The 25,521-nt window shown below is 38.1% G+C and overlaps 1 protein-coding gene across 2 annotated transcripts; it reads left to right on the plus strand.

Moving 5' to 3' along the window:
* The first annotated feature begins 283 nt into the window (after positions 1-283).
* Positions 284-18,118, plus strand: gwl (serine/threonine-protein kinase greatwall). 2 transcript variants are annotated; one of them, XM_073959154.1, is made up of 11 exons: positions 284-823; positions 9,243-9,729; positions 9,786-9,944; positions 10,062-10,216; positions 10,284-10,445; positions 10,520-10,648; positions 11,089-11,252; positions 14,380-14,475; positions 14,557-15,144; positions 15,231-15,355; positions 17,177-18,118. In XM_073959154.1, exons 1-11 carry the CDS (start codon positions 593-595, stop codon positions 17,440-17,442), a joined length of 2,562 nt encoding a protein of 853 aa, XP_073815255.1. In that variant the 5' UTR covers positions 284-592; the 3' UTR covers positions 17,443-18,118. The 2 variants fall into 2 exon arrangements, with proteins under 2 accessions (XP_073815255.1, XP_073815256.1); XM_073959155.1 differs by lacking the exon at positions 10,520-10,648.
* Positions 18,119-25,521: the final 7,403 nt, after the last annotated feature.

Here is a 25,521-nt window from a genome sequence, read left to right on the forward strand (position 1 = left end):
GAGTGCATCCTAGCTGTGTGCTGTGGAAGCACAATAAGTGAATTCACAGAAAAAGATGTACACTTGTAGTGATTCAACTGCATCCACGGATGCAAACTTTTGCTGGGAACTTCCATTTTTTGCTGGGTTTTTATCTGATTTTGTGTACTGTACCCCTCCACATGCAATACAATAACGACGTATGTATGTCGACGACGTTACGTTTCTACTAATCGATACATGTATTCACACACACCACAAATATTTAGAATGCAACACTGTAGTCGTGTGTTGAAATTCATATGTTCATAGCAACTCTGTGTGTGCTGTGTTGTTGTTTTCATTTTAACATTCAATTTTCCAACGTCTGCATTTTTCCACTTATTTTTGTTAGTAACAATTTTATATTTTGTAGAGAAGAACGTATCTTATATTTATTTATACGTGGGTTGTGTGTGGCTGTCATAATTTTAACGAATATTGTATTAAAACATAAATGTAATGGGGTGTTGTTTGTGTGTTAATTGTTAAAATAGAAGAAAAAATACAAAATAGTGCAACACAGTTTATTTGGAGCAAACATCCACATCCAAGTGCGCGCGGTTTAAAAAAAATGGAGGACATAGAATCCCATGTGATGGGACTGGAAAAATTTGAAAGTAAATTGGAAAATTGTTCAGCAGATTCTGACAAGGATGATATTGAAAATATTGCCCATAATAATCATCATCCAAACGATTATAAAACACCCAAGAAATCAACAATACTGATAGATGGTGAAAAATTACTGGATAAAATTAATATATTGACAACAAAGCCGGAAAATACATCGACCAGTACAAAGGTAAAAAACATAAACATTAGATGTCTTACAAAAAAGACATTTCATATTTTGTTCAAATTTCGTAATTACCAAGGCGCATTTGGATTTATTTGATTTCACGTTGATACAGTTGTGTTTGTATGGGCGCACAAAATTCCCTGCTATCGATCGGTCGGTCTGTCCTGTTATGTTTTGACGAAGCATAGAATATGGTATTGTTGTTGCTGTAATGTTATGATTAGAAACAACAACAGTATACGCCATACATAAACGCATATTAAAATTTCCAGTCAGTGGTTGTTTTTGATACCTCTGAGAAACGCAATAAACCCTGTGTCTTTTTTTTGTTGTTGTCTTCCAAAAGAGGCAAATACAAGAAAACAACCGTTCCGCACAGGGTGACAACGTGAATTAATATCGGTAACAAATTAACAGTTTACGGTGCTGGGTATTATGACTGCTTTTATATCAGTGCTTCCTCCCAAATATAAGAAGTTTTGAATAATTTTCGGAATTTGTAGTTAGCCTTTTTTTCTTCTTGTGGATTGGGTGTCATAACTTGACGATTCATTTTGAATGATGCTAGCTGATTTGATAACACTTCATGTAATTTGTTTCCTGGTTTCGATACGGCCAGAAGTCAAAGGGGCATTATTATATTTGTTCTTTTACTATCTGATGGATTTGAAAACGCAAAATAAACCAATTTGGAGGCATTAAGAATAGGTATAATTTTTCCTTTGAAAGTTAATGTAAAGAAGCTCCTCCTTGAAATCCAATCATCACTTCTAACTTTATGTTAACCGGAACCCGGAACGCAATAAATCCGTTCGGTAAATCCAAAATATAATAAAAGAATACTCATAATAATGGGGTATAGAGTCTTTTGATTACATTGATTACAGAATTATCAAGAAATAATCGAATATATTTGGTTGGTTTGGTTGTAGGAGACACAGCAGCCACTTCATTCGGAGACAATATGTCCATTGTACTCATCAATAATGGTTTTACATCCCAGGTATGTTTGGACGAAATCCGTTTCAGACAATTTGGAGATAGTTTACCCATGTCCGTCCGTCTGTCTTCCTGGAGCGCCCGATAACTCTCTTACGAATCAACACATTTGGTCAAAATTTGGTTCACGTAATATTTTGTCCAAACTAAAAGCTAGTTTGAAGATCGGTTCACTCCTTCGGGTGCCTCCACCCCAAAAGTTCAAATTTTTTCTAAAGTAGGTCGGACGATAACTCTCGAACGATGTAATCAATTGGGTCCAAACTTAGCTTGTAATATTTCTTCCAGTCATATATGCTCCTGTACATCGAGTATATCCCACAGATTTTTATACCCTCCACCATAGGATGGGGGTATATTAAGTTTGTCACTACGTTTGTAACTACTCGAAATAATCATTGGAGACCCCACAAACTATATATATTCTTGATCAACGTGCAATTCTACATCGATATAGCAATCACTCTAGCGTCCGAACGGATTGACGTAGGTGGATGAAATTTTGGGAAAATCTATTATATGTACGTAGGACTTTTGGTATTGAAAGCGGGCTATGTAGGTCCACGCTTTCGTATAGCCACCATACAAAATGACGCGTGACGCGTCGTTGTTTTAAGGAATTTTTAAGATATTTGTCCCATTTTACCACCGAATTGGTTGTAATTTGGTATTTTGTGTCTCCAGAGGACAAAAAACATTCCTACCAAAGTTGGTTTATATAGGTCCACGTTTTGGTATTACTCCCATACAACGCCCCATATAAAGTACGCGTCATTTTAATATATTTTGAATGTATTAGTCCCATTTGACAACAGAATCGGTTGTAACTTTGTATTTTGCATTTCCAGAGGTTAAGAAACATTTCTACCATAAAATGTTTATATAGGTCCACGTTTTGATATAGCCCCCGTAGGACGATATCTCCCGATTTTCGATAATTTGAAGGTTTTGGCCTCATTATCACACCGATATGGCTGAAATTTGGTATTTAGTCTTCGTTTGGGGTATAAAACTTTCCCCCAGAAATTCGTAGGTATAGGTTCACGCCATCATATAGCCCGCATAGAGCAGTACCTTCCGATTTTCGGTATTTTGAAGTTTGTGGCCACATTAATCCACCGAAATGGCTGAAATTTGTGGTGGAGGGTATAAAAAGTTCGTCCCGACCGAACTTAACGCATCAAATTTTTTGTGCTCGGGGCACCTTACACGATGGTACAATTTTTTTTTCTTAATGTCCCAATAGTTCTAAATAACCCAGCCGGCTCCATATTCGGATACTTCCATCACCAAAGTTCAATATTTTTGCTTATGAGTAGCTTAAGGGCTGTTCGAAAAAAGTTTGCAAAGTTTTACTGAATTTAATACTTGGTGTCCTGTTTATAGCGCTATAAACTTTTTCGTGGTCAAGTCATGCTTCCAACATAATGGGCTAAAAACTCTAAAAAATCACGTTGTCGAGCCAAAGTGCCGGTTAGGCACTATAACTATGGAAAGTTGTAGTTGGCTATATTCCACCCAGAATTTCAAAATTTGTGCAGTTTAGGTTCGTTTTGATATTTTTACAGAGGTAGCCTCTCTTCGTGCGTTCCTAACTGTTCCCTTTCAATCATGCCGAAGTAATTGGCTTCAGTAGAGAGATCCGTTATTGACGGCACAAAGTCAGCAATATTTCCTTTGCTTGTGAATAGTTTCAAATCTGTTTTGGCTGGATTCGCACGAATGCCGTTATGTTGCTCTCAGCGAGAAAATTATATTATAAGGTTGTAATGTATTGATCGCCCATGAAATCCTTGGATTTCTTATTAACCGATCAATAAACACCCTCTCGTCAAGAGAGCAGGTCCTATTCGTCCACATTAGGCAGATAAGAATTGGCATCCTTACCATCATTTCGCCTAATAGGTTCTTTAAGATCCTTTGAGATTATTAACTCCCTCTATTGCCTCACTGAAGTTTATCCAGGCACTTATCTTAGCCTTCCTAACTTCACTCTTATTGATACTATCCTCATATAGGTCCCTATCTGAATCATGTTTAGTCCTGCTAGCCTTGTTGCATGCCCTCCTACTACCTACTTTCATGAGTTTTGCCAGCTCTTTGTATGCAAATAAATGAACCAAAGCGTTGTCTACTATTGATCTTGTAAGGAAGAGAAGGAGTTCGGTAGCAGACACTTTACAATGGTGCAGATTTATTTGTACAACGCAAAGACAATCACCCTTATTATTATCACCACTATGTGGGGAGGATATTTTAAGTTGGTTTTGGCCAAAAAGTGTGTAACGCATCGAAATAATGGTCGTAGACCCATACTTATACATATATACCAAAATGAATGTATCGACGAGTCGATCCGGCCATGTGTGTCCGTTTGTCCGCCCGTCCGTCTGTCCATCTAAACCTTGTAATCACGCTACAGGTCGCAATTTTAATCGGATCGTCACCAAATTCGGTTGTTGATGAGGGTCCCGCAGGGGAATAAGCCCATTGATTTTGGTGATGGTCGGATAATATCCAGGGGTCAAAATGGGCAAAAAACTTATTTGGGGAAAAAGTCAACTTTTTATTTCAAAGCGAATATCTCCACATCTATAAAAGGGTATATCAAAAGCAAAACCTGCTAATGGAAGTAGAAAATATCGCCTTTACAACAATGTATAGTAGGTTGTCGTAGGTGGCCAAGAACGAAGATATCGCAATAGTCGCTAATACGATCCAACTTTTCATTTTTGCGATTTTAATTATAATGACGAATATCACAGCTTTGGTTGGGAAGCTTCCAAAAGCAAAGCCTGACTATGAAAGAGGAATATCCCACCTTTACAATGATGCAAAGTAGGTTGGCGTAGGTGGCCAAATAACGGAGATATAGCAATAGTCGGTAATACATCCCATTTTTCAATTTTTTACCGAAATCGCGCTACAGGTCGCAATTCTGATCGGATCGTTAATGGGGGTCCCACAGAGTAAGAAGCCTATTGGTTTTGATCATGGTCGGATAATATACAGGGGTCGGAATGCAAAAACTTATTTAAAGAAAAGTTCAACGTTTTATTATGAAGCCAATATCTCTGTTTCTTTAAGAGGTGTATCAAAAGCAAAACCTGACAAGGGAAGTAGAAAATGTCACCTTTATAACTATGTAGTATGTGTAGTAGTAGGTGGTCAAACAACAGAGATATCGCAATATCCGGTAATGCATCCCATTTTCCGATTATTTTGTAATCGCGCTACAGATCGCAATTTTGATCGGATCGTCACGAATTTTTTGGGAGTTGATGCGGGTCCATTAAGTTAAGTTTGGTGATGGTAGGATAATATTCAGGAGTCGGAATAAGCAAAAAGCTTATGTGGAGAAAAGTCAAGGTTTTTTCTTATGCGAATAGGTACTACGAAATTTTTTGTATTTTACAGCATCTTTGATCCATAAAATATCGAAAAAAAACACATTCATAATTCTTAGGACGATTTTTTATATCCTCAGCATTTATGCCTAACGACGAGGGTATATAGTACATCGAAATAATGGTTTTAGACCCCAAGTTTGTTAGAACGAAATCCGTTTCAGACAATTTGGTGTTGATTTAGCCATGTCCGTCCGTCTGTCTGTCAACAGATCAACCGATTCAGTCCAAAATTTGGTTTTCCTAATATTTTTCCAAACTTAGTTTAAGTTCGAAGATGGGTTATATCGGTCCACTCCTTCAGGACCTTGCACGGCATTGACCGGATTGACCCGAAACTATAGTGTTTCGGCCAGCGGTTGCCAACCCAGCATCAAACTTATGCTTCTACGTAGGTCTGTATGCTGCTACAACAACAACTTATTCAGGTACCTCCCCCACAAAAGTTCAAAAATGTTCAGAAAAATTGTGTGTACGATAACTCTTGAAGGGAGTGACCGATTTGGTCCATACTTCATACATACATCCTAATATATCTACTAGATGTATATCAGGTTTGAATATGGACTATATATGACTACTCCTTCGGGTACCTCCCACACAAAACTTCGGATAAATTCACTTAAAGATCTGCTCGCGAATCTTAATACAAAGTGTTTTTCATCGGGCTGATTTGGTCTGTTATATGATGGAATAAATAAAACTAATTTATTTAATTTCTACTCAACGTTTCGTTGGCGACTTTCCAATTTCTTCAGTAGTTTTATTTGAAAATTCTAGCGACAAAGAATACAATATTTGTGGTATACAGCTTTTTATACCCTACACACTATGTGGAAAGGGTATTATAAGTTTGTTTTTCGGAAAATTCATGTAACACCGCGAAATATTCGTCGTAGACCCCCCATGTGGTATACCAAAATTCATATCTCGACGAGATAAAGCGAGTTTGAGATGTGTGTCCGTCCGTCTGTCCGTCCATTAAAATTTGTACGCACGATACAGGCCGCAATTATGGACCAATCCTCACAAATTGAATGGAGGTCGGGTTTAGACCAGAACAGACCCCTATAGTTTTTGGTGATGATCGCAAAATATTAAGGGGATGAAATGGACCAAAAACAAAATTTGTACCCGATTTGGTAGCGGCTCTGTAGGCCACAATAATAGTCCGACATGCTCGAAATTTTAGGTAAAGTTTGGATTTACAATAATGAATAAGCTTGCAATTTAACATGATTATCAGATAATATTTTTTTTGGCCAGATGGCTTTGAATTAATGTAAAGTTGTTTCTAAATAAAATAAAATAAATATTTAGGGGGTTAAATTAAATGGACGGAAACTTTTGTGTAAAAATTGGTAAAATTTTTAATATACATCTTATATCTTCATTCCTGGAATATACATTCCGCCCCCGTAAGTCATATACGGAAGACGACTTTTTAACCTTTCCATTGGTGTCAACTATGCTGATGAATGTGGTCAGATAACAGAGTTATAGCCTAGTATAGGAACGACTCCACAGTATTAGTTGTGTATACTGTAACCATAACCACGCTAGTGGTCGCAATTATAGTTCAAAACTGACAAAATTTTGCACGAGGTAAGAGTATTAGTCGAGGAAGATGAGGTAAGTTTGGATAATGATATAATACTACTTTGCGTGTGAAATTGACCATAACTTTTGTGGGAAAATTATCCTAATTTAATTTTTGGAACATATTTATATTTCTGTAATTTTACATATTCCGGCAAATGACGAATACGAAACTTGAAACCCAATCCTTGACCTCTGCCTTGATGCAAATTACATCAATGTAGCGGTTAGATAACTGAAGTACTCTCTAAAATATATAGTCACCATAAATGCCCGAAGACGTGACCGACATGAAAATCGAAATTCGTTTTTTGACGTAATCTGATACATAAAAATAAAAAAATAAAATACATGGTCTGGCAAAATTTCAAGCTTCTACGTTCAAAACAATGATGCTATTCAAGAAATGACATTTCGGAAAATGGGATAATATTGCTGATTTTGTTGTAATGGACGTTCTCAAAACTAAGCACTTCAGCGGTTTTGGTTTCACTACTAATTCCCCTTCGTATATGATCGATACCCAGCAAAATTTGAAGGAAGGGGCTCCATGCGATGACGTGATATCATGACATCTTTTGCATTGGTTCAAACGAAGTCGTGAAAGATCCGATCTTTTCATTAGCATTTGAACAGATGCAAAGGAAGTCGTGAAAGATCCGATCTTTTCATCAGCATTTGAACCCATGCAAAGGAAGTCGTGAAAGATCCGATCTTTTCATCAGCATTTGAACCCATGCAAAGGAAGTCGTGAAAGATCCGATCTTTTCATCAGAATTTTGTAACCATTCCATCGACCCAATAGACATGAATTTTGTGTTTTTATTTATACGCAATTTCTAAATACATACGATTAATTATTTACAATAGGCTTGATGTTGTCGGAGACTGAAATCAAAACCAACGTTGTTAAAACTCTCGTCGTAATGATAATGTCATTGCAAAGGGTTGGTGAAAATTACATGCCAAAGCATTGGTGGAAATGACATACCAAAGCATTGGTGAAAATGACATGTCAAAGCATTGGTGTAAATTACATGCTTTGGATCCAAAAATGAATAGCATCTTTTGTTTTTACGCTCATATAAAATTCATCGATAAAGATGCTAAAAAGATGTCATGCCAGATCACTTTCACCCATGATTGAATCGCATCTTTGGCATCGAACATTTTGCTGGGTAATAACCCATATACTCGCCTTCTTAAGATTAATATTCCATAAAATAGTTTTTAATTTTATAACGTTTTTTGCTTCTCCTGTAAAGTTTTGGTTTTGTGGGTTACGTCTTCGGGCATTTATGGTGACGATGTAAATGGGTTCCTTTATCTTGTTTGTAAGGAAATACATTTACCTTGCAAAATGTCGCAATTACGATAGACCATTTTTTAAGTCATGAAAGAGAAAATCCTAGTTTTTAAATTGAGGTAAAGTAATATAATACCACGAAATATTGGTCGTTTTTCTTTTTGTCGGTTCCGTAAAAATCGCAAAAGAATTATAAAAGTCTTTTTCTTAATACAAATTCTGTTTTTTTTTTACGAAGCAATCTGTCTAACAACAATAAAATAAGGAAAATGTCATCTAACGTTTTCAGTAATGCGCCTATATCTCTGGTACTTTATCATTAGGGTGGTATTAAAAAATCGATGTTGGATTTTTTTAGGCGGCACACCCTAAAATGATTGGTTTTGTTGGATTTTCGATTGCCAAATTTTGTTAGCAATTGCCACTGGGGCCTCCAAATTTCCATAGTAATTTGTATGGGACCAAAGGTGAATTTACACGAAATTGGTCTAAAGGCCACATTTATTGCCCAATCGATGAGAAATTTTTACCAATTCATTGCTAGAAAGCGAACCCTACAAAGATTTTGATATTGTTCCAATAGTATATTTGACCAGTTTTAGGAAATTTGGGCCCTATGATATGGTTGGTTGGTTGGTTGGACTAATTCTCATCGATTGGACGGCAATTTAAGCAATTTCATGACAATTCACCGTTTGCCCCATACAAATGACTATTGAAACTTTGCTACTGGGGCACGTGTTAACATATTCCATTTGTGTCAAACTTTGGTAATCATAAAAAATCCAACATTGATTTTTGCCTTTGAGTTAAAACCAGACTAGTTATCATGTATGTATGTCATATGTAGCAGTCATAAAAAAATCCGTGGAAAATTAGTACCCAGGGTTAGTGGTATAGGGTATCACATGGTCGGCCCCGTTCGACTATAGTCCTCTCATACTTTTTTACAATTAGATTTTCATAGCATTTTCAATAAATACTATTCTTATTTAACAAAGTCGGCTAGTCTCAACTTGGCTACTCCTTTAATTCTGGATGGATGAACAGGTCGACAACTCAATAACTTCTGATTGCGTTTCTAACATTTTTTCCTCTTATTTTCTTTCAGCTTCCGACCATAAAAGATTTTGTCATTATCAAACCAATTAGTCGAGGAGCTTTTGGAAAAGTATTCTTGGGGTATAAGAATAATGATCACAGTAAATTGTATGCCATCAAGGTGATGCGTAAATCTGAAATGATTAATAAAAATATGGTCTCGCAAGTAATAACCGAACGCAATGCTTTGGCATTGTCGCGCAGTCCATTTTGTGTAAATTTATTCTATTCCTTGCAATCGGTGTCATATGTCTATTTAGTTATGGAATATATGGTGGGAGGTGATTTAAAATCATTGCTGACAATGTATGGCTACTTAGATGAAGCTGCCGCCCGTTTCTATGTGGCTGAAGTGGCATGTGCATTGCAATATTTACATGAACATGGTATAATTCATCGAGATATAAAACCAGATAATATGCTTATATCTGCTACGGGACATGTAAAGCTGACAGATTTTGGTTTGAGTAAAATTGAAATGAGAAAAGGAGAAAGAGGTGGGTAAAAATGAAATTGGTTCATCATATACGTAAAAAAAATCATTTGTTTTTAGATTTGGAAATTTCCGATCTCATTAACTGTTCACCAAATTTAAATGCCCGAACTCCTGGACAATTGTTATCATTAACATCACATTTATCCTTTGGATCTGAAAAGAAACTAGAATGTGGGACGGGTACCTCACATTTTATAAATACCATAAACAAACACAGTGAGTATATTAGTATGAATAGAATTGATCTGTTTTCATTTCATAAGAAATACGTTTTTATTGTCTTATGTCGCATATATGTGCAGTCTTACATTAACATGTTAACTTTTCTTTTAGATAATATTATGGAATCCTCAGACAGTGAGGCTGACACATCATTAAATGATGCCGAAAAAACAGACGATAGTAAAATATCTGGAGTATCACCTTTCTTTTCAGCCGAAGAGATAAATGTTTCTATAGCACATACATGTAACAATAACAATAATAATGTGAGTCTGAAAAACAATTATTATATAAAATAACTTAACGCTTGTTTCCGATTTCCCAATTTTGTAGTTAATGGATAGTAGTTCATCTTATCACACCTGTGTCTCTGTAGACATAACAAAAATCTCACCACCAATAGATAATCAAGTATATAGCAGTTGTAGTTCGATGGTAACACAGAAGCGTGTTGAATTCGCCGACAATAACAATGCATCGAAGGCATATTGCAATGTAAGTATTTCTTTTTATAATTTTTTTTTAAGTAAACCATATTATTAATTTAATTTTTTACAAAACCTTAAAAGGGCTGCAAACTTGACAATACTAAGGCCTATGAAAAAGAAAACATCTGTAATAAGAACTTAGCTAAAGTGGAAAATGCTAACGATACATCGTTTGAATTTTCTATGATGCGCCGTCGTTCCATAGATGAGGTGCGTTTTAAAAAGTTGTTTTTCTTTGTTTTTCTATTTTGAAAATGTGCCTGTCCCATAAAATGTCACGTGTACTTAAAAAAGAATTCTATTCTTAACAACCAGTTTAATTTTCCATCCTTACTAAATGACATTTAACTTTCTTTACTTGGTTTCCTTGGACATTTTTACAATGCTATTGAACTATGAATAAGAAAACTTATTTAAATAAATAGAAAACGTGGATATATTAAAACAAGTTTTACTGTGTTTATTTTAAGGTGTATCGTTCGTTTCAAAGGACTTTTTACAGACAATCTCTTCTTCAATGTCCTCTAGTCTGAAACAAACGATTGCACTCTACACCATATTGAACTAATTATTTTTTGTGTGTGTTTTTAGTAAAAATATTTCGGTTACTCTATGTTAATAAGTACCAACATACTTTCTTTTTGCTATAGCGTATTCGTTCTTCCAAACCCCAAGAAGATTCTGGCGTATCAAGTCGGAAAAGTGATTATTCGACGTCTAATGTGAATAGTGAAACTACAACATCTTCCATTGATAAAGCTGAAAATATGTGCAATTCTGGAGATGATTATAGTTGTTCAGATTATTCTAAAAGGTAAGTTGGATCTAAAATATATAATCCTAATATAGAGATATATCTAAATAATTCTTTTTGGCAATGTGCGTAGTCTTGGTTAAGTGAACTCATGGACTAAAATATTCTGCTTTACGCTGATGATAGAAACATAAGTAAGGAGTATTCAGATATTGTATTTAAAGTGATATGTTTGTGTGCTTTGAAAGACTTTAAAATATTTAATTTTTCCCATTGCAATGCACCTAAAATTCTTTCAAATGACCCTAGGAGTTGATTTTTGCGCCGTTAACGGCAAGAATCGATAATATCAGATTGAGAAGGTAATTGTGATTGCCTTCAAAGGCACTGTATTATAAACAGCGGCCTCAAGTATGTTTGGAGTCGATTTAGCAATGTCCGCCCGTCTGTCTGGCTGCCTGGAGCACGATAACTCTCGAACGGATCAACTGATTCCTAGATAATGGACAACAAAGTTGTAAAAAAACCCATTCAGCACCATTTAAAATGACTGATGAGCACGATAACTTAACTTAAACTCTAAGTTAACCACCCAGTAGATATATTTTCGGATATGTCCCTCACAATGCTAAACATTTCGTTTATGTGCAGTTTAAGGGCTGTATAAATATCGTTTTGAAAATATTACCGATGGTATTACTGCTGATCTTGTTTTCAGCGATGTTACGTTTCTCGTGGCCAACTCCATTTTTCCTGACAATGGTCCAATTGCTCTAAATCCCACGGTGACAAACCATATGGTGATAAGGATGATTCTCACGCTAACACCCGAGCAAGTACTGCAACCAGAACATTTCATTGTGTTGCTGTACTGGAAGAACCTTTGTCTCCTCATGATCATCAACTGAAGACACAAGGAGACACCCTGTTGTAGTTCTCAGTGCGGCATAATCGCTACCCATTTTCCAGACTTCGTGCACGATACGATCGTTTGTACATATCGTAAACTGTTGTGCCTCCTTGTCGGGAAGAAATTTTATTCTACGTTATACTCAAGATACAAAACCTGTATTGCGATTCTGTAACTCATTTTTTGAGTTACCGACAAAAATCGGTAAAATTAAAACGCAAAATGGAATGAATTTAATTTAATTTTACCGACAATTGTCGGTAACTCAAACAATGAGTTAGAGAATCGGACTACTGGAGTCGTCGCCCTTATTGAATCGGTGATTGATAATTCTTTGATATTTGGTAAATTACCTCTTTGGAGGCTAATGGAAGTTCAGCCGCCAGAGATTATGAATCTGGCTGTCTCCTGATTAAGATAATAATAGGGAGATGATGGAGATGATTTCTAAGACCAGGTGAGACATATTGGAGAGTATAGCTCAAGTGACTCAGGTCTGTATCTAACAAACTTGTTTAAAAAGAAATGCTAATTCTCCATTTCTGGTGCGGTCTTTTCGCAGAACGTTGTAACGACCTTCCTGTACCGCCGCAAACAGGATGTTCTTAGCTTTGTTCCTGGCCAAAAGACTTGATTTCGGTTTCAACCCGTACATAGTCATAGTGTCATAGTTCATCATCTAGTTTGTTTCGCATTATGTAGCTATGTTCAGAGACGCAACAACAAAAAATGTATGTCATCATTTTAAAATTTAAAGATGCAAATTTGTTCCAAACGTTCGAAATTTTTAGAAACTCAACTTATTTTTGCCATTTTTCGCGGTTCTTACGGAGAACAGGGCTTACAAACATGGCCAATTTTAGAGAAAAAATATTTTAGAAGTAAAAAAAATATCTATATTATAAGCGAGTTTCTGATACAAAGGACTATTATTAACGCCTTAACTTAAATTGAATAATTTGGTAAATTTCCTAAGCTTCGTTTTCCTACTTATAAAAATTCCTCTAATTTGCAGGGGTTACCAAATATTTTAGTTATAATATAGGGCAAAATCAAAACAATAATCCTTAAAGTTTAGTTACTTTCTAAACATATGCAAGAATCGCCAATAGTACCAAAATGCAGCCAATGATCTGTAGATTTAAAAATTGTTTAGACACTTTGCGGACATTTGAGGTTTGGGCAGTTATGACCAAAAGTTTAGCTCGGTTTTTAGGTGCTGAGTTTATATTTTTTGGAATATTATTAAGTGATTTTATTATCCTTTCTTATATTTTTGTTCAATATCATGTTTTTTGTGCTATTAACGATTTCTATTGTCAAGGTAACTTGGTGCTGCACTGAAAACTCGTGAAAAAAGAAAACGTTCTGGGGATATTCACTTTAATAAATAATTTCTCTTTTTTGGGACCACACCAAAACGTGGAGATTTTTGCGCAATCAGAACCAAAAATATATTATTACAGGCAATACTGCAGAAAATTCTATATTGTTTATATTTAATATAAGGGGTGTTCTGAACGCTTAGTTCATAATTAAAGCCTATTCGATTTGAATATTTGGTTAACATCTGCCGAAATTGATCGAGATATAACTCATATAAAGGGTATACCAAAGCAAGGACCAATACTGACAAATTTTCGCAGAGAGATTTGCTATGCAATAAGCACCTCCTGGTACCGGATTACAGCAAATGCCGCGTTTACCCTTAGACCATTGTGATGGTCCTATTTCTACAGTTGCACTAGATCTTTCGACATTGTTATCGATGAAATGTAAATTATGTTGCCTATGTTTAGCTTATGCGTTACTATGTATGAGATAAATGAAATGAAATTGTGGGAAACCTGCGTACTTTAACGTTGGTTTATTAAGAAGATTCAGCAGGTATCCGTATCGTCTCGCGACCCTGACCTGTGGTAATAACGGCGCTAAAGCAAAAGAGCTTGAAAAATGAGTTACAGGATATGATTCAAATATAAGCTTAGTGCCCATCCCACATCAGCTTAGTTTTCTAAAGTACCGGTTAATAGAATCTAACTTTTCACTAGTGGAAAAAAATAGCTTAGTGTCCGTTCCACATCACTTAAAGGAAGATTTGATATCATTTTATATAAGAGTTCTATTACAGATCGATTTTAATATTTTACTTTTCAAATACAAATAATTTCGCATTTCATTGTCTTTCTCATTTCAAACTAACAACAACATCATCACACTGTCCATCATCCTGTCTGCTGTCATTTTTTACCAATCATCATTTTCATCTCTAACCAGCATTAATATAAATAATACCAACGAAATAAGCGGAATACGAATGCATTCGCCATTTCGAAATATCTCAAGAAATTTTAAACGTCCCGAGCTTCAAAGGTTTTTATCTGGATATTTTGATTTACACTTCGTTTTACACACTAACAAAACACAAAAATTAATATTATTCTATTCTAACAGCTCATTCCGCGGTATGAAACGTAAAATCAATTTAATTAATCGTTCGGAAAACAATTCCAGTTTGGATATTGACGGTTGTATGGGATCGGCTAGTACGGGTTTGACACAAGAAATCGACATTTTGGACATTGGTTCGAGTACACCAAAGAAACGAAAAGCTAAATCACCTATTCGAGGTGTACTTAAAGTACGTTCGTTGTCGGATGATGAAATGCCCCAGCCAATACCGGATAATGTGGCGAATGTGGTTTTCTCAACGCCGGTTTCATCACAAAAATTACCCAGGCGTGATGGAGGTCTTTTGGGAAAATTGAAGGCAACACGTTTCGCTTTACCACTGTCAATTGAAACGAAAAAAGTCGAACAATTGACGGAGAAATCTTCAGGTGTGCAATACTTAAAAATGGCCCATGATGATCCAACAATGTCACCAATAAATCTCAATACCAACAATGTGCCAAAGACACCGAAAAATATCAATACACCATTTAGAACACCCAAATCGGTGAGAAGATGCGGTAGAAATAGAAATTCGAGTGAGCGAATTTTGGGTACACCGGATTATTTGGCACCAGAACTACTTTTGAAGTAAGAATCTATCACTGGCGGCATGTTGCGTATTTTGACCATTGATATACGATGATTATGTTTTCTATTTTATTTTCTATTTACAGACAAGGTCATGGTCCCGCTGTGGATTGGTGGGCATTGGGTGTTTGCTTTTATGAATTTTTAACTGGTATACCACCTTTCAATGATGAAACACCCCAAAAAGTATTTGACAACATTCTTAACAAAAGTAAGTATATTACATATGCACCTTTTTAGAAACGATCTATAGAAGTACATTTTCTTCAGAAAAGGTCCCTTTCTACCAGAAACTGGGCATAGAGCCATCCTTTTTTCATAAAGGGTCCATAGAAGCACCCTTTCTTCCAGAAAGGATCAATAGAAGCACCCTTTCTTCCAGAAAGGATCAATAGAAGCACCCTTTCTTTTAGAAAGGTTCCACAGAAGTATATTTTCTTTCAGAAAGGGTCTACAGAAGCACCTCGTCTTTCAGAAAGGGTCTATAGAAGCACCTCTTCTTTCAGAAAGGGTCGACAGAAGCACCCTTTCATTCAGAAAGGGTTCATAGAAGCACCTTTCGTTTCAGAGTGGCTCTACGAAGCACCCCTACTTTCAGAATGCGTCTGTAGAAGCACACTTTCCTTCAGAAAGGGTCTATAGAAGCACCCTTTCCTTCAGAAAGGGTCTATAGAAGCACCGCTTCTTTCACAAAGCGTATACAGAAGCATCCCCTTATTTCAGAAAGGGTCTATAGAAGCACCCTTCCTTTCAGAAAAGGTATATAGAAGAATCCTATCCTATCTATAGGAGCTTTATGGGCTTGATCTAGGGGATCTCTATTATATCGCTGAACCTCTCTCTAGATCATGAAGATCCCTCCTGACAAGGTGGCGGAGTCCTACCATACGATGATTGAGTTGGCTTTCATGATAACATCCGAGCAAGTACTGCTACAAGAGGTTGCCATTGAGTTGCTATTGCACTTATGTTCGCGGACCACAATTGCGCCGTATAGCTAACCACAGATTGACCTATCGCCTTATGTGTGGCCAATTAGGCTTATTTGTCTGCAACCCAAGGGACTGGAGGACTTTGTTCCTACATCACAGCTTGTCGCAGACAGCTGGGATATTCACTTACGACCTGCTGAACATGCTATCGAATGTTACCCCTAGGACCTGGTAGGAATTTTACTACCATCGACCAGAACATTAAACTATGTGCTCATCTCCGCAGTCCATGTGACCGCAAAAAGGTGGCAAGATCGATCAAATAGGAATTCAGCCATTCACAAATGGCATCAAGGAAAGTCCCCGTCGCCAAGATCGTACAATCATCTGCATACATAATAATCTCAACACCGTCGGGAAGGGGTTAGAAGAATTCGAGAAAGGGAGGTGTTAAACAGTTCAGAAGATATTTTCCATGATTGATGAAAGTGCGGCGTTCAGAGGCGATGAAGTCAAGCGGAGTCGATTATATGGAGATGGTCTTACCAAAGTGAAACGACGGGTTGTTATGTCATGACCAGTTCATACGATGGTTATGTTTGGCGAATTATGGCACTCTCCGCTAATGCTAATGCTAGGGCTTCCTTCCTCTTTAATTATGTACTCCATGCAAAACGTAGAGTTATAAATCTGCTCAGCCAGCGCTTTATCCCTCTGTTCATTACCAAATACCGAATGCCACATCTAGTGATGAGCATTAAAGTCCACTAAGACCAGTCGGTTATAACCTTCTAAAAGCTGGCTAATGGAATAAAGTTATTAATAGGCGGACTACAGGAGTACAGTTATTTTCGACAGTACTAGAATTTACAATATCCTGATTACCGGGCTATAATCAGCTTAATTGCCTTTGGTTGAACTTTTGCCCCTGTATTAAGGTAGTATGAGATAATATTCCTGTCTTACACCTCTGCAATGATTGTAGATATGCCTTTTGCCTTGTTAAAAAAATAACTTTCGACATTTAGGACCCGGGGGAATAATTTGTTACTGTGTGATCGGACTAAAAATCAGACACTAACATTTCCTTCATCTTCCAGATATTGAATGGCCCGAAGGAGATGAAGCGCTATCTGCTGAAGCCATGGAGGCTGTGGATCTCTTACTTACCATGGATCCAACAGAACGTCCAGCTGCCAAAGAAGTACAGCAAATGCCTTTCTTCTCTTGCATAGATTGGGACAACATTGAAAATGAAGAAACACCTTTTGTGCCAAATCCAGAAGATCCCACTGACACCGGCTACTTTGAGGCTCGCAATAATTTACAACATTTAAAGCTATCGAATTTTGCTCTGGAAGACTAAAAGCCACCGCATTCAATATATAAAAATAACGGTGCCCTTTTTATTGTTGTGATAAGATTTGTACAATATATTAAATGTTTTGTTATCTTTTGTTTGTTTGGTGAACATTCAATTGAAGATTCCCTCTGGAGCCAGGCTGCATCCTTGAATAACTACAAAGTAACTCTATAATCTTTTCCTCAAATCACATCTCTGTCTATCTTCCCCTCCCTCTCCCATCCTTATGAAAAGTATTGATTTTTAATATCTTTTTTTATTGTTTTAACAAATTTCTTTTGATTATCTTTTTTGTTTTTAATTGGTTATGCATGTTTTTTTTTATTTTACGTTTTTTTATTAGTCTTTTAGTTTAACGATTACTTCACACATACATACGTACATATATATTTTTAATTTAAAATTATTACAGTCAGTTATGTATAACGTTTATTATTACTTTTATTTAAATATAATTTTTTAATCATTTCATTTCACATTAATAGACATTTTTCGAATGTTTAAAAAAAATGCCCTTTTTCATCTCCTTTGTACTGTAATTAAATGTCATTGTTTTTTAAGATTCTTCCTTAGTTAAGATTTTAGTGAAATATAAACAAAAATTATAGTCACTTTAAAAATATGAAATATTGGAAATTTTAGAAAATATACAAAAATAAAATTTAAATAAATAAAAAAATTAAATTTTCTTTACATTGAATTCTAAAAAGTTGAATGCACTTACAATTTTTGTCAATGGTCAACTTTCATAGCGTGTGTGTATTTTTTTGGACAAGAAGACGTCTCTTTTTACCATAATAACAAAATGATTTCTAAAAAAACAACAAAAGTGTAATTCAATTCAAATTTTCTGCATTGTTGAGTTTTCATCCTTTTTGGCTTCAATTCAATATGAATATGAACGAAATGTTACTAATCAAATAACAGGATGTCATGGGGAAGTAGTTGTGTGTATATTCATGTAAGTTGCAAAAGAACAATTCTTTGGTCAGCCATCTCTCCATTTGGCAAGTGCTTTTAAGAATACTGTAAACGATGCCAAATATAATTTCAATAGTGTACAAAATTATAATATGGGCTAACAGTTTGGTTAAGCCTGCGAACACTTTTGATATTAAATTCAATGGGGTTTTTTTACAGACAAAAGAAAAGGTAGACGAAAATTCTTCTAGAGCTTCAGTGTCGCCCTAAACTTTATGGGGACGAAAAATTCTATAATTATCCATAAAGAAATATGTTTTGTACAGTTTGCTAAAAACAAAGAAACAAAAAAATGGCGGTTAAATGCCTGATAGTTATACAGGTATTTTGGACCTTAAAGAAGTTACCTATTTTCTATAAATGACATGCAATATAAAATATGGTTTTTGCTTTGTCGTCCTCAAGGCTGACTTCCGTAACGTAATTTACTTTGTTAATGTTTTAAGGCTCCTATTCCACATCGCTGTGATACAGAATTAATGCTAAGTATTGCGATCCAAAACGTCACTGATGCGCGTTTGAAACGCAGAATACACACAAAATAAGCATCAGGTAGAAAACTGATGCATTAGGTAGATTTTGCAACGGTATGTATTTAAAATACTTTTCCAATGCACGAGCAATAATTGAAGCAAATCAGTTGTATCGTCATTTGCATTAAGTTGTTTAAACTTCGTCAAAATATTTCAGGTGCACACTCATGCATAGTTCTTCGAAAATGCAACTAAATGCATCAGTAACAAAAATGTTACATGTTTGCTTTTTACCTGCGTTAAAATGCGTATTTTTGACGTTTTGAAAAACGTAGCTTCGCAGTTGTTAAGCACAACGGCGTTAAGAAACATAATACTTCATACATATGCAGTCATTTGTCTTCTGAGAACACACAATTCCAATTAACAACCAATTCAACTAAAATCTTCAACAAATCTTAAATGCGGGCTATACCAAAGGTTAGGTTTAAGGCAGAGTAAGGCAGAGACATTTTTTGGGTCTCCCTTGTGCTCTCAATGAGCGTAATGGGCCGATTCCGTACAGCGAGGCGAGTCGTGTCGCGTTGCGAAATGCAATTTTTCGATTCCCTATGGCAATATCGCCTTACGTCGTCAAATTTTGTCGCCGAAATGTTCATTTTCCGGCGACAACAAATTAGCTGTCGCCGTACATTTTTACTAACGAATAGAAATAAAATAAAAAAATAAAAATAACTTGTTATCGACGATTATTTTCTATCGCTGTACGTAGTGCATTTTTTAAATTTTGTCACAGAGACGATAGACGACGCGACATGACTCGCCTCGCTGTACGGAATCGGCCCATAAATTTGTTGATGCTCACAACGTGTTAGCATCTATACAGGCTGTGAGCGATAACCAATTCACGCTCACTTAGAGCAAATGGTCTCTCTTGTGAGTCACAATGCCTTCCACTGGTTTAAGGCAGCTATGAACAAAAGCAGTACCTAGCGTCGATTCATGGCACAAATACTACAGTCACACATATTAGGTCTGTACGATAACCCAAAAGTTTGTGCAAATTTGCACAAACTTGTACAAAATGCTGTTCGATAACAAACTTGCTATCTTGTTATTGATAACTTGTTGTTGATAACAAACTTGCGCAATCCCACGGCAGCGGGTTCTTTCGTACCGGATTGACCCGGAACAACACAAAACCAATGTTCCGGCCAGCGGCTGCCACCTCAGTGTGTACATGTTCGTATTTGTTTCGTTTTTCTGTGTTGGGAGCAGCATATCCCGGAATGCCTGCTCCGAATTCTATTGGTCCGAGCCGGGACGGAAGAAAACCCAGGGCCAATATATCTGTGCTCAGTTTGTCACATTCGCATCTTCACCCACATCCAATCTTCGGTGAGATGCAATAGATGTCAGGAGTGGGTGCATCTAAGGGGTTGCTCTGGACTCGTCCACGTGAGGGACTACGACAGGGACTATGTTGCTGCATGCTGTGTGAACACAGTTCCCAGTGAGTCGTCGTCGGATTACGAGACTCCCTCGTCGTCTGATTACGAAACTCCCCCGCAGTCCCCTCGACAACAACCACACACGCAGCCTTTAACACCAGCCGTTGTTGTCCCAATCCCCGAAAATGCAGCCTTTTTGCAATTGAATTGCAATGGACTCCGAGGTAAGATCGAGGAGATAGTAGATTTTATGAGTCGGAAGAACATCAAGGTCGCGGCGGTGCAGGAAACCAAGCTGAACAACAACCACAGCTTAGAGCATTGCGATGGTTACAATGTTCTGAGGAAAGATCGCACCAGAAGTGGAGGTGGGGGATTGGCTTGTGAGCGATAACCAATTCACGCTCACTTAGAGCAAATGGTCTCTCTTGTGAGTCACAATGCCTTCCACTGGTTTAAGGCAGCTATGAACAAAGGCAGTACCTAGCGTCGATTCATGGCACAAATACTACAGTCACACATATTAGGTCTGTACGATAACCCAAAAGTTTGTGCAAATTTGCACAAACTTGTACAAAATGCTGTTCGATAACAAACTTGCTATCTTGTTATTGATAACTTGTTGTTGATAACAAACTTGCGCAATCCCACGGCAGCGGGTTCTTTCGTACCGGATTGACCCGGAACAACACAAAACCAATGTTCCGGCCAGCGGCTGCCACCTCAGTGTGTACATGTTCGTATTTGTTTCGTTTTTCTGTGTTGGGAGCAGCATATCCCGGAATGCCTGCTCCGAATTCTATTGGTCCGAGCCGGGACGGAAGAAAACCCAGGGCCAATATATCTGTGCTCAGTTTGTCACATTCGCATCTTCACCCACATCCAATCTTCGGTGAGATGCAATAGATGTCAGGAGTGGGTGCATCTAAGGGGTTGCTCTGGACTCGTCCACGTGAGGGACTACGACAGGGACTATGTTGCTGCATGCTGTGTGAACACAGTTCCCAGTGAGTCGTCGTCGGATTACGAGACTCCCTCGTCGTCTGATTACGAAACTCCCCCGCAGTCCCCTCGACAACAACCACACACGCAGCCTTTAACACCAGCCGTTGTTGTCCCAATCCCCGAAAATGCAGCCTTTTTGCAATTGAATTGCAATGGACTCCGAGGTAAGATCGAGGAGATAGTAGATTTTATGAGTCGGAAGAACATCAAGGTCGCGGCGGTGCAGGAAACCAAGCTGAACAACAACCACAGCTTAGAGCATTGCGATGGTTACAATGTTCTGAGGAAAGATCGCACCAGAAATGGAGGTGGGGGATTGGCTTTCCTATTGCACCAGTCTGTCCAATACAGACCTATCTCGCTTGAGCCTGTCTCTAATGGCCCATACATGGAATGTATGGGGGTAGCAGTCAGGTGTGGAGCTGCCGAGATAGAGTTGCTGAATGTATACATCCCGCCGAGAAATAGCTGTATCCATGATTATAGGCCTGACATTAGCCCGCTCTTGCAAGGTCATAATCGTCTGGTCCTGGGGGATTTTAATGCGCATCATGAGATGTGGCATTCGGCCCTCGGAAACGACCAGAGAGGTACAGCGCTGGCTGAGCAGATTGATTACGTTTTGCACGGTCAATGAGGACGCCCCTACCAGAATTAGAGGAGAGTGTCACAGTTCGCCTGACATAACCATCGTGTCACCTGGTCTGACAAATGACGTTACCTGGCAACCCGTCATTTCCCTTGGATCAGACCATCTCCCCATAATTGTCTCCATTAGCAGACCACCCGACTTCATCACCTCTGAACGCCGCACGTTCGTCAATCATAAAAAAGCTGATTGGCCGAGTTTCAGAGAGTTCACCAATCACCGCTTCAGAGAATTGCCCAATCCTTCTGATGTTCGGGTAGCGGAAAGGACGTTCCGGGACATCATCACTGCTGCAGCCGCTCCATATCCCTGCTGGTCGAATACCCGAAGTAAGACCAAATTTCCCAGCAGAGGCGACGGGATTAGCAAACGAGCGTGATGAGCTTCGTCGTATCAACCCCAATGACCCCAGAGTCAGGGAGCTGACACTGGAAGTTAACAGGCTGCTCGGCGAGCATAAGCGGAACAAATGGTTAAATCATCTGAAGAGCTGCAACATTGGAGCCGGCATAGGTGAATTGTGGGCAACGGTTAAGTCACTCTCGAACCCTGGAAGAAGGGAAGATAGGACCTCAGTCACGTTTGGCGACGTTACGTTGACTGACCCGAAGAGGTGCGCAAGTAATTTCAATCGACAGTTTGTCGAGCATCCCGAGAGTGACAGGGCGAAGAGAAGAGTATTACGTCGCATCAGATCTCTTCCTGCCGAGGATGAACCACCACAATTTACAATGGATGATGTTGCCAATGCCATCAGGAACGCTAAATCATCCAAAGCGTTGGGCCCTGATGGAATCTCCATGGTAATGTTGAAGCAGCTGGATGAGCCGGGAGTCGAGTACCTCACCAAAGTCTTCAACTTGTCGCTAGCCACCCTCGTTGTTCCCGAAGTCTGGAAAATGGGCAGGGTGGTCCCACTACGGAAGCCAGGCAAGGATGCCAGCAAAAGTGAATCGTACAGACCGATTTCGCTTTTGTCGCCCGTAGCAAAGACACTTGAGGCCTTGATCCTCCCCAGTATCAGAAATAGCTATCAAGTTGCCGATCATCAACATGGATTCCGTAAGCAGCACAGCACGACAACAGCGCTGCACGCCATTACCACATATATCTGTAAAGGACTCAACCAGAGACGGCCGTGCGATAGAACAGTGATGGTGGCTCTTGACTTATCAAAAGCCTTTGATACAGTCAGGCACTCCACGCTGTTTGAGGAGCAGACAACCCTCCGGTCAAGCTTGAAACGTTGGATAGTCAACTATATGTGTGGACGCCAGTCGTACGTGGAATTCAGGAATAAGAAGTCCAAACCCCGTAGAGTGAAACAGGGAGTTCCCCAAGGTGGGGTGATATCTCCGGAACTGTTTAACCTCTACCTCTCCTGTATTCCACCCCCTCCAGACGGCATTGAGATCGTGACGTATGCGGATGATTGCACGATCTTGGCGTCGGGTACCTATCCTGATGACATCTGTGAGAGACTGAACAACTATTTAACTGATCTTACCACCTTTTTCCATTCCAGGAATATGCAGATTTCCCCCACAAAATCTACAGCCACTCTGTTCACCACATGGACAGCGCAGTTTGGACGTGAGTTGAATGTCGTGGTCGACGGTAGCAGAATTCCGACCACAAACTGCCCTAAAATTTTAGGGGTCACATTCGACACTACATTCACGTCGTGCGCACACGCCATAGCTATCTGCGACAAGTTGAAAAGTAGGAACAAGGTCCTCAAGTCCCTGGCCGGCAGCACTTGGGGTGCAGATAAAGAAACCTTGTTGACCACATATAACGCGATAGGTCGGTCTGTGGTAAGCTATGCGGCTCCAGTCTGGTCCCTGAGATTGTGTGATTCGAACTGGAAAAAGATTCAAACTTGCCAAAATGCAGCCCTGAGAACAGCGACAGGGTGCCTCCTCAAATCTTCAGTGGACCATCTACATGAGGAGGCAAAAATTCTTCCTGTAAAGCAACACAATGAGATGCTTTCGTTGCAGTACCTGCTTGGATGTTATCGTGTGAGCCATCCCAATCACCATCTTGTGCCGGCCCATTCAGGGAGATCAGGAAGGATATCCATGCTCTAGAGGGAGAGGTCCAACGATACAGGAGAGAACCCCTAGATCAACAAGCATATCAAGCAGGATTGAATAGCATTCACACGGACGCAGTTGCCAAGGCCTTAAGCAATTATAGTGTGAATAAAGTACTTGGAGTACATCCTCCATCTATCGCAGCTGAGGAGCGTCAGCTGCCACGACAAACTAGAGTAGTTTTGGCCCAACTACGCTCGGGATATTGCAGTCGCCTAAATTCTTATTGGGCGGAAATCGATCGCACCGTGCAAGACATCTGCCCAGTATGCGGCATGGGCCCGCACGACACACAACACCTTTTTAACTGCCCCGCCAAACCTACCCATCTAACTCCAGTGGATCTATGGCTACATCCCATCGAAGCAGCCACTTTTCTTGAACTGGAGATAGACCCAGAGCCAGATTGAACAGAGGAACGAACAAATAAACATAACAAAAACACTGTTACAACAACAACAACATAACAAACTTGCAAAGTAAAAGAGAGAGAATTTGCAGACAATTGTGAGAGAATATTGGAGAGTTTTGTTTACAATTTCCCAGTGGGAAAATTGGGAACATATTATATTGAAAATATATTTATTAACGCATTATAAGCAATACGTTCCAACACGTATCCGTAAGAATCGAGAAAAGAATATAATTGGACAAAAAGTTAAATTATTAAATATATTATAGAAGATACGTTATATAATATACCGTAGAGAATCGAACGAGTAATTCCACTTGACAAAAAATTCATATTAATTACCTCTTACATTCCCACTGGATACGACAAGGGAATGCAATGTTTCTTTTTCTATTTTTTTTTAAATCCCGTTATCTGCCGACGCCTTCAAGTCCCAGCATAAATTTGCCAGTTTTGTTTGTGTCGTGTAACAATAAAGACGTAATTTTGTAAAATGTATTCTAAAAGACATTGGATACATTCACAAATATTCTTAGCCGTATTGAAATAAAACTGGACGCCTTACTATGTCAAGATTAAAAAAACAATTTCCCCATAAAAAACTAATCTGATCTTCAAAAAATTGGGGAAAACTTCAATTGGGGAATACTTTTTTACCTACATAAAATATTATATTTCTAAATATGAATTAAACTTAATGGTTTTCTATTTTAATCCAATAAACTACTTAAGGCATACCGGGGGAATAAATTATTTATAAAAAGAGAATACATACATAATACGATGCATTCCAGTATATGAATTCCATTATATATTACTAAAGAACTATAAAAGAATATACCCATAGATTACACGATGTTTTCTATGGATACTATAAAGGAATATATTATTTTCCTAGGACATGCACCGTGTTACGAATAATGTATTCGGTAATAAATAAAACATAGTGGCTCTGTATTACCCGTTCGATTCCCATCGATTACATTTTCCCACTGGGTTGTGCAAGGAAAAT

The sequence above is a fragment of the Musca autumnalis genome, unplaced genomic scaffold (genome assembly GCF_047663935.1).
Source record: "Musca autumnalis isolate F117 unplaced genomic scaffold, ASM4766393v1 scaffold_1, whole genome shotgun sequence".
Lineage (NCBI taxonomy): Eukaryota > Metazoa > Arthropoda > Insecta > Diptera > Muscidae > Musca > Musca autumnalis.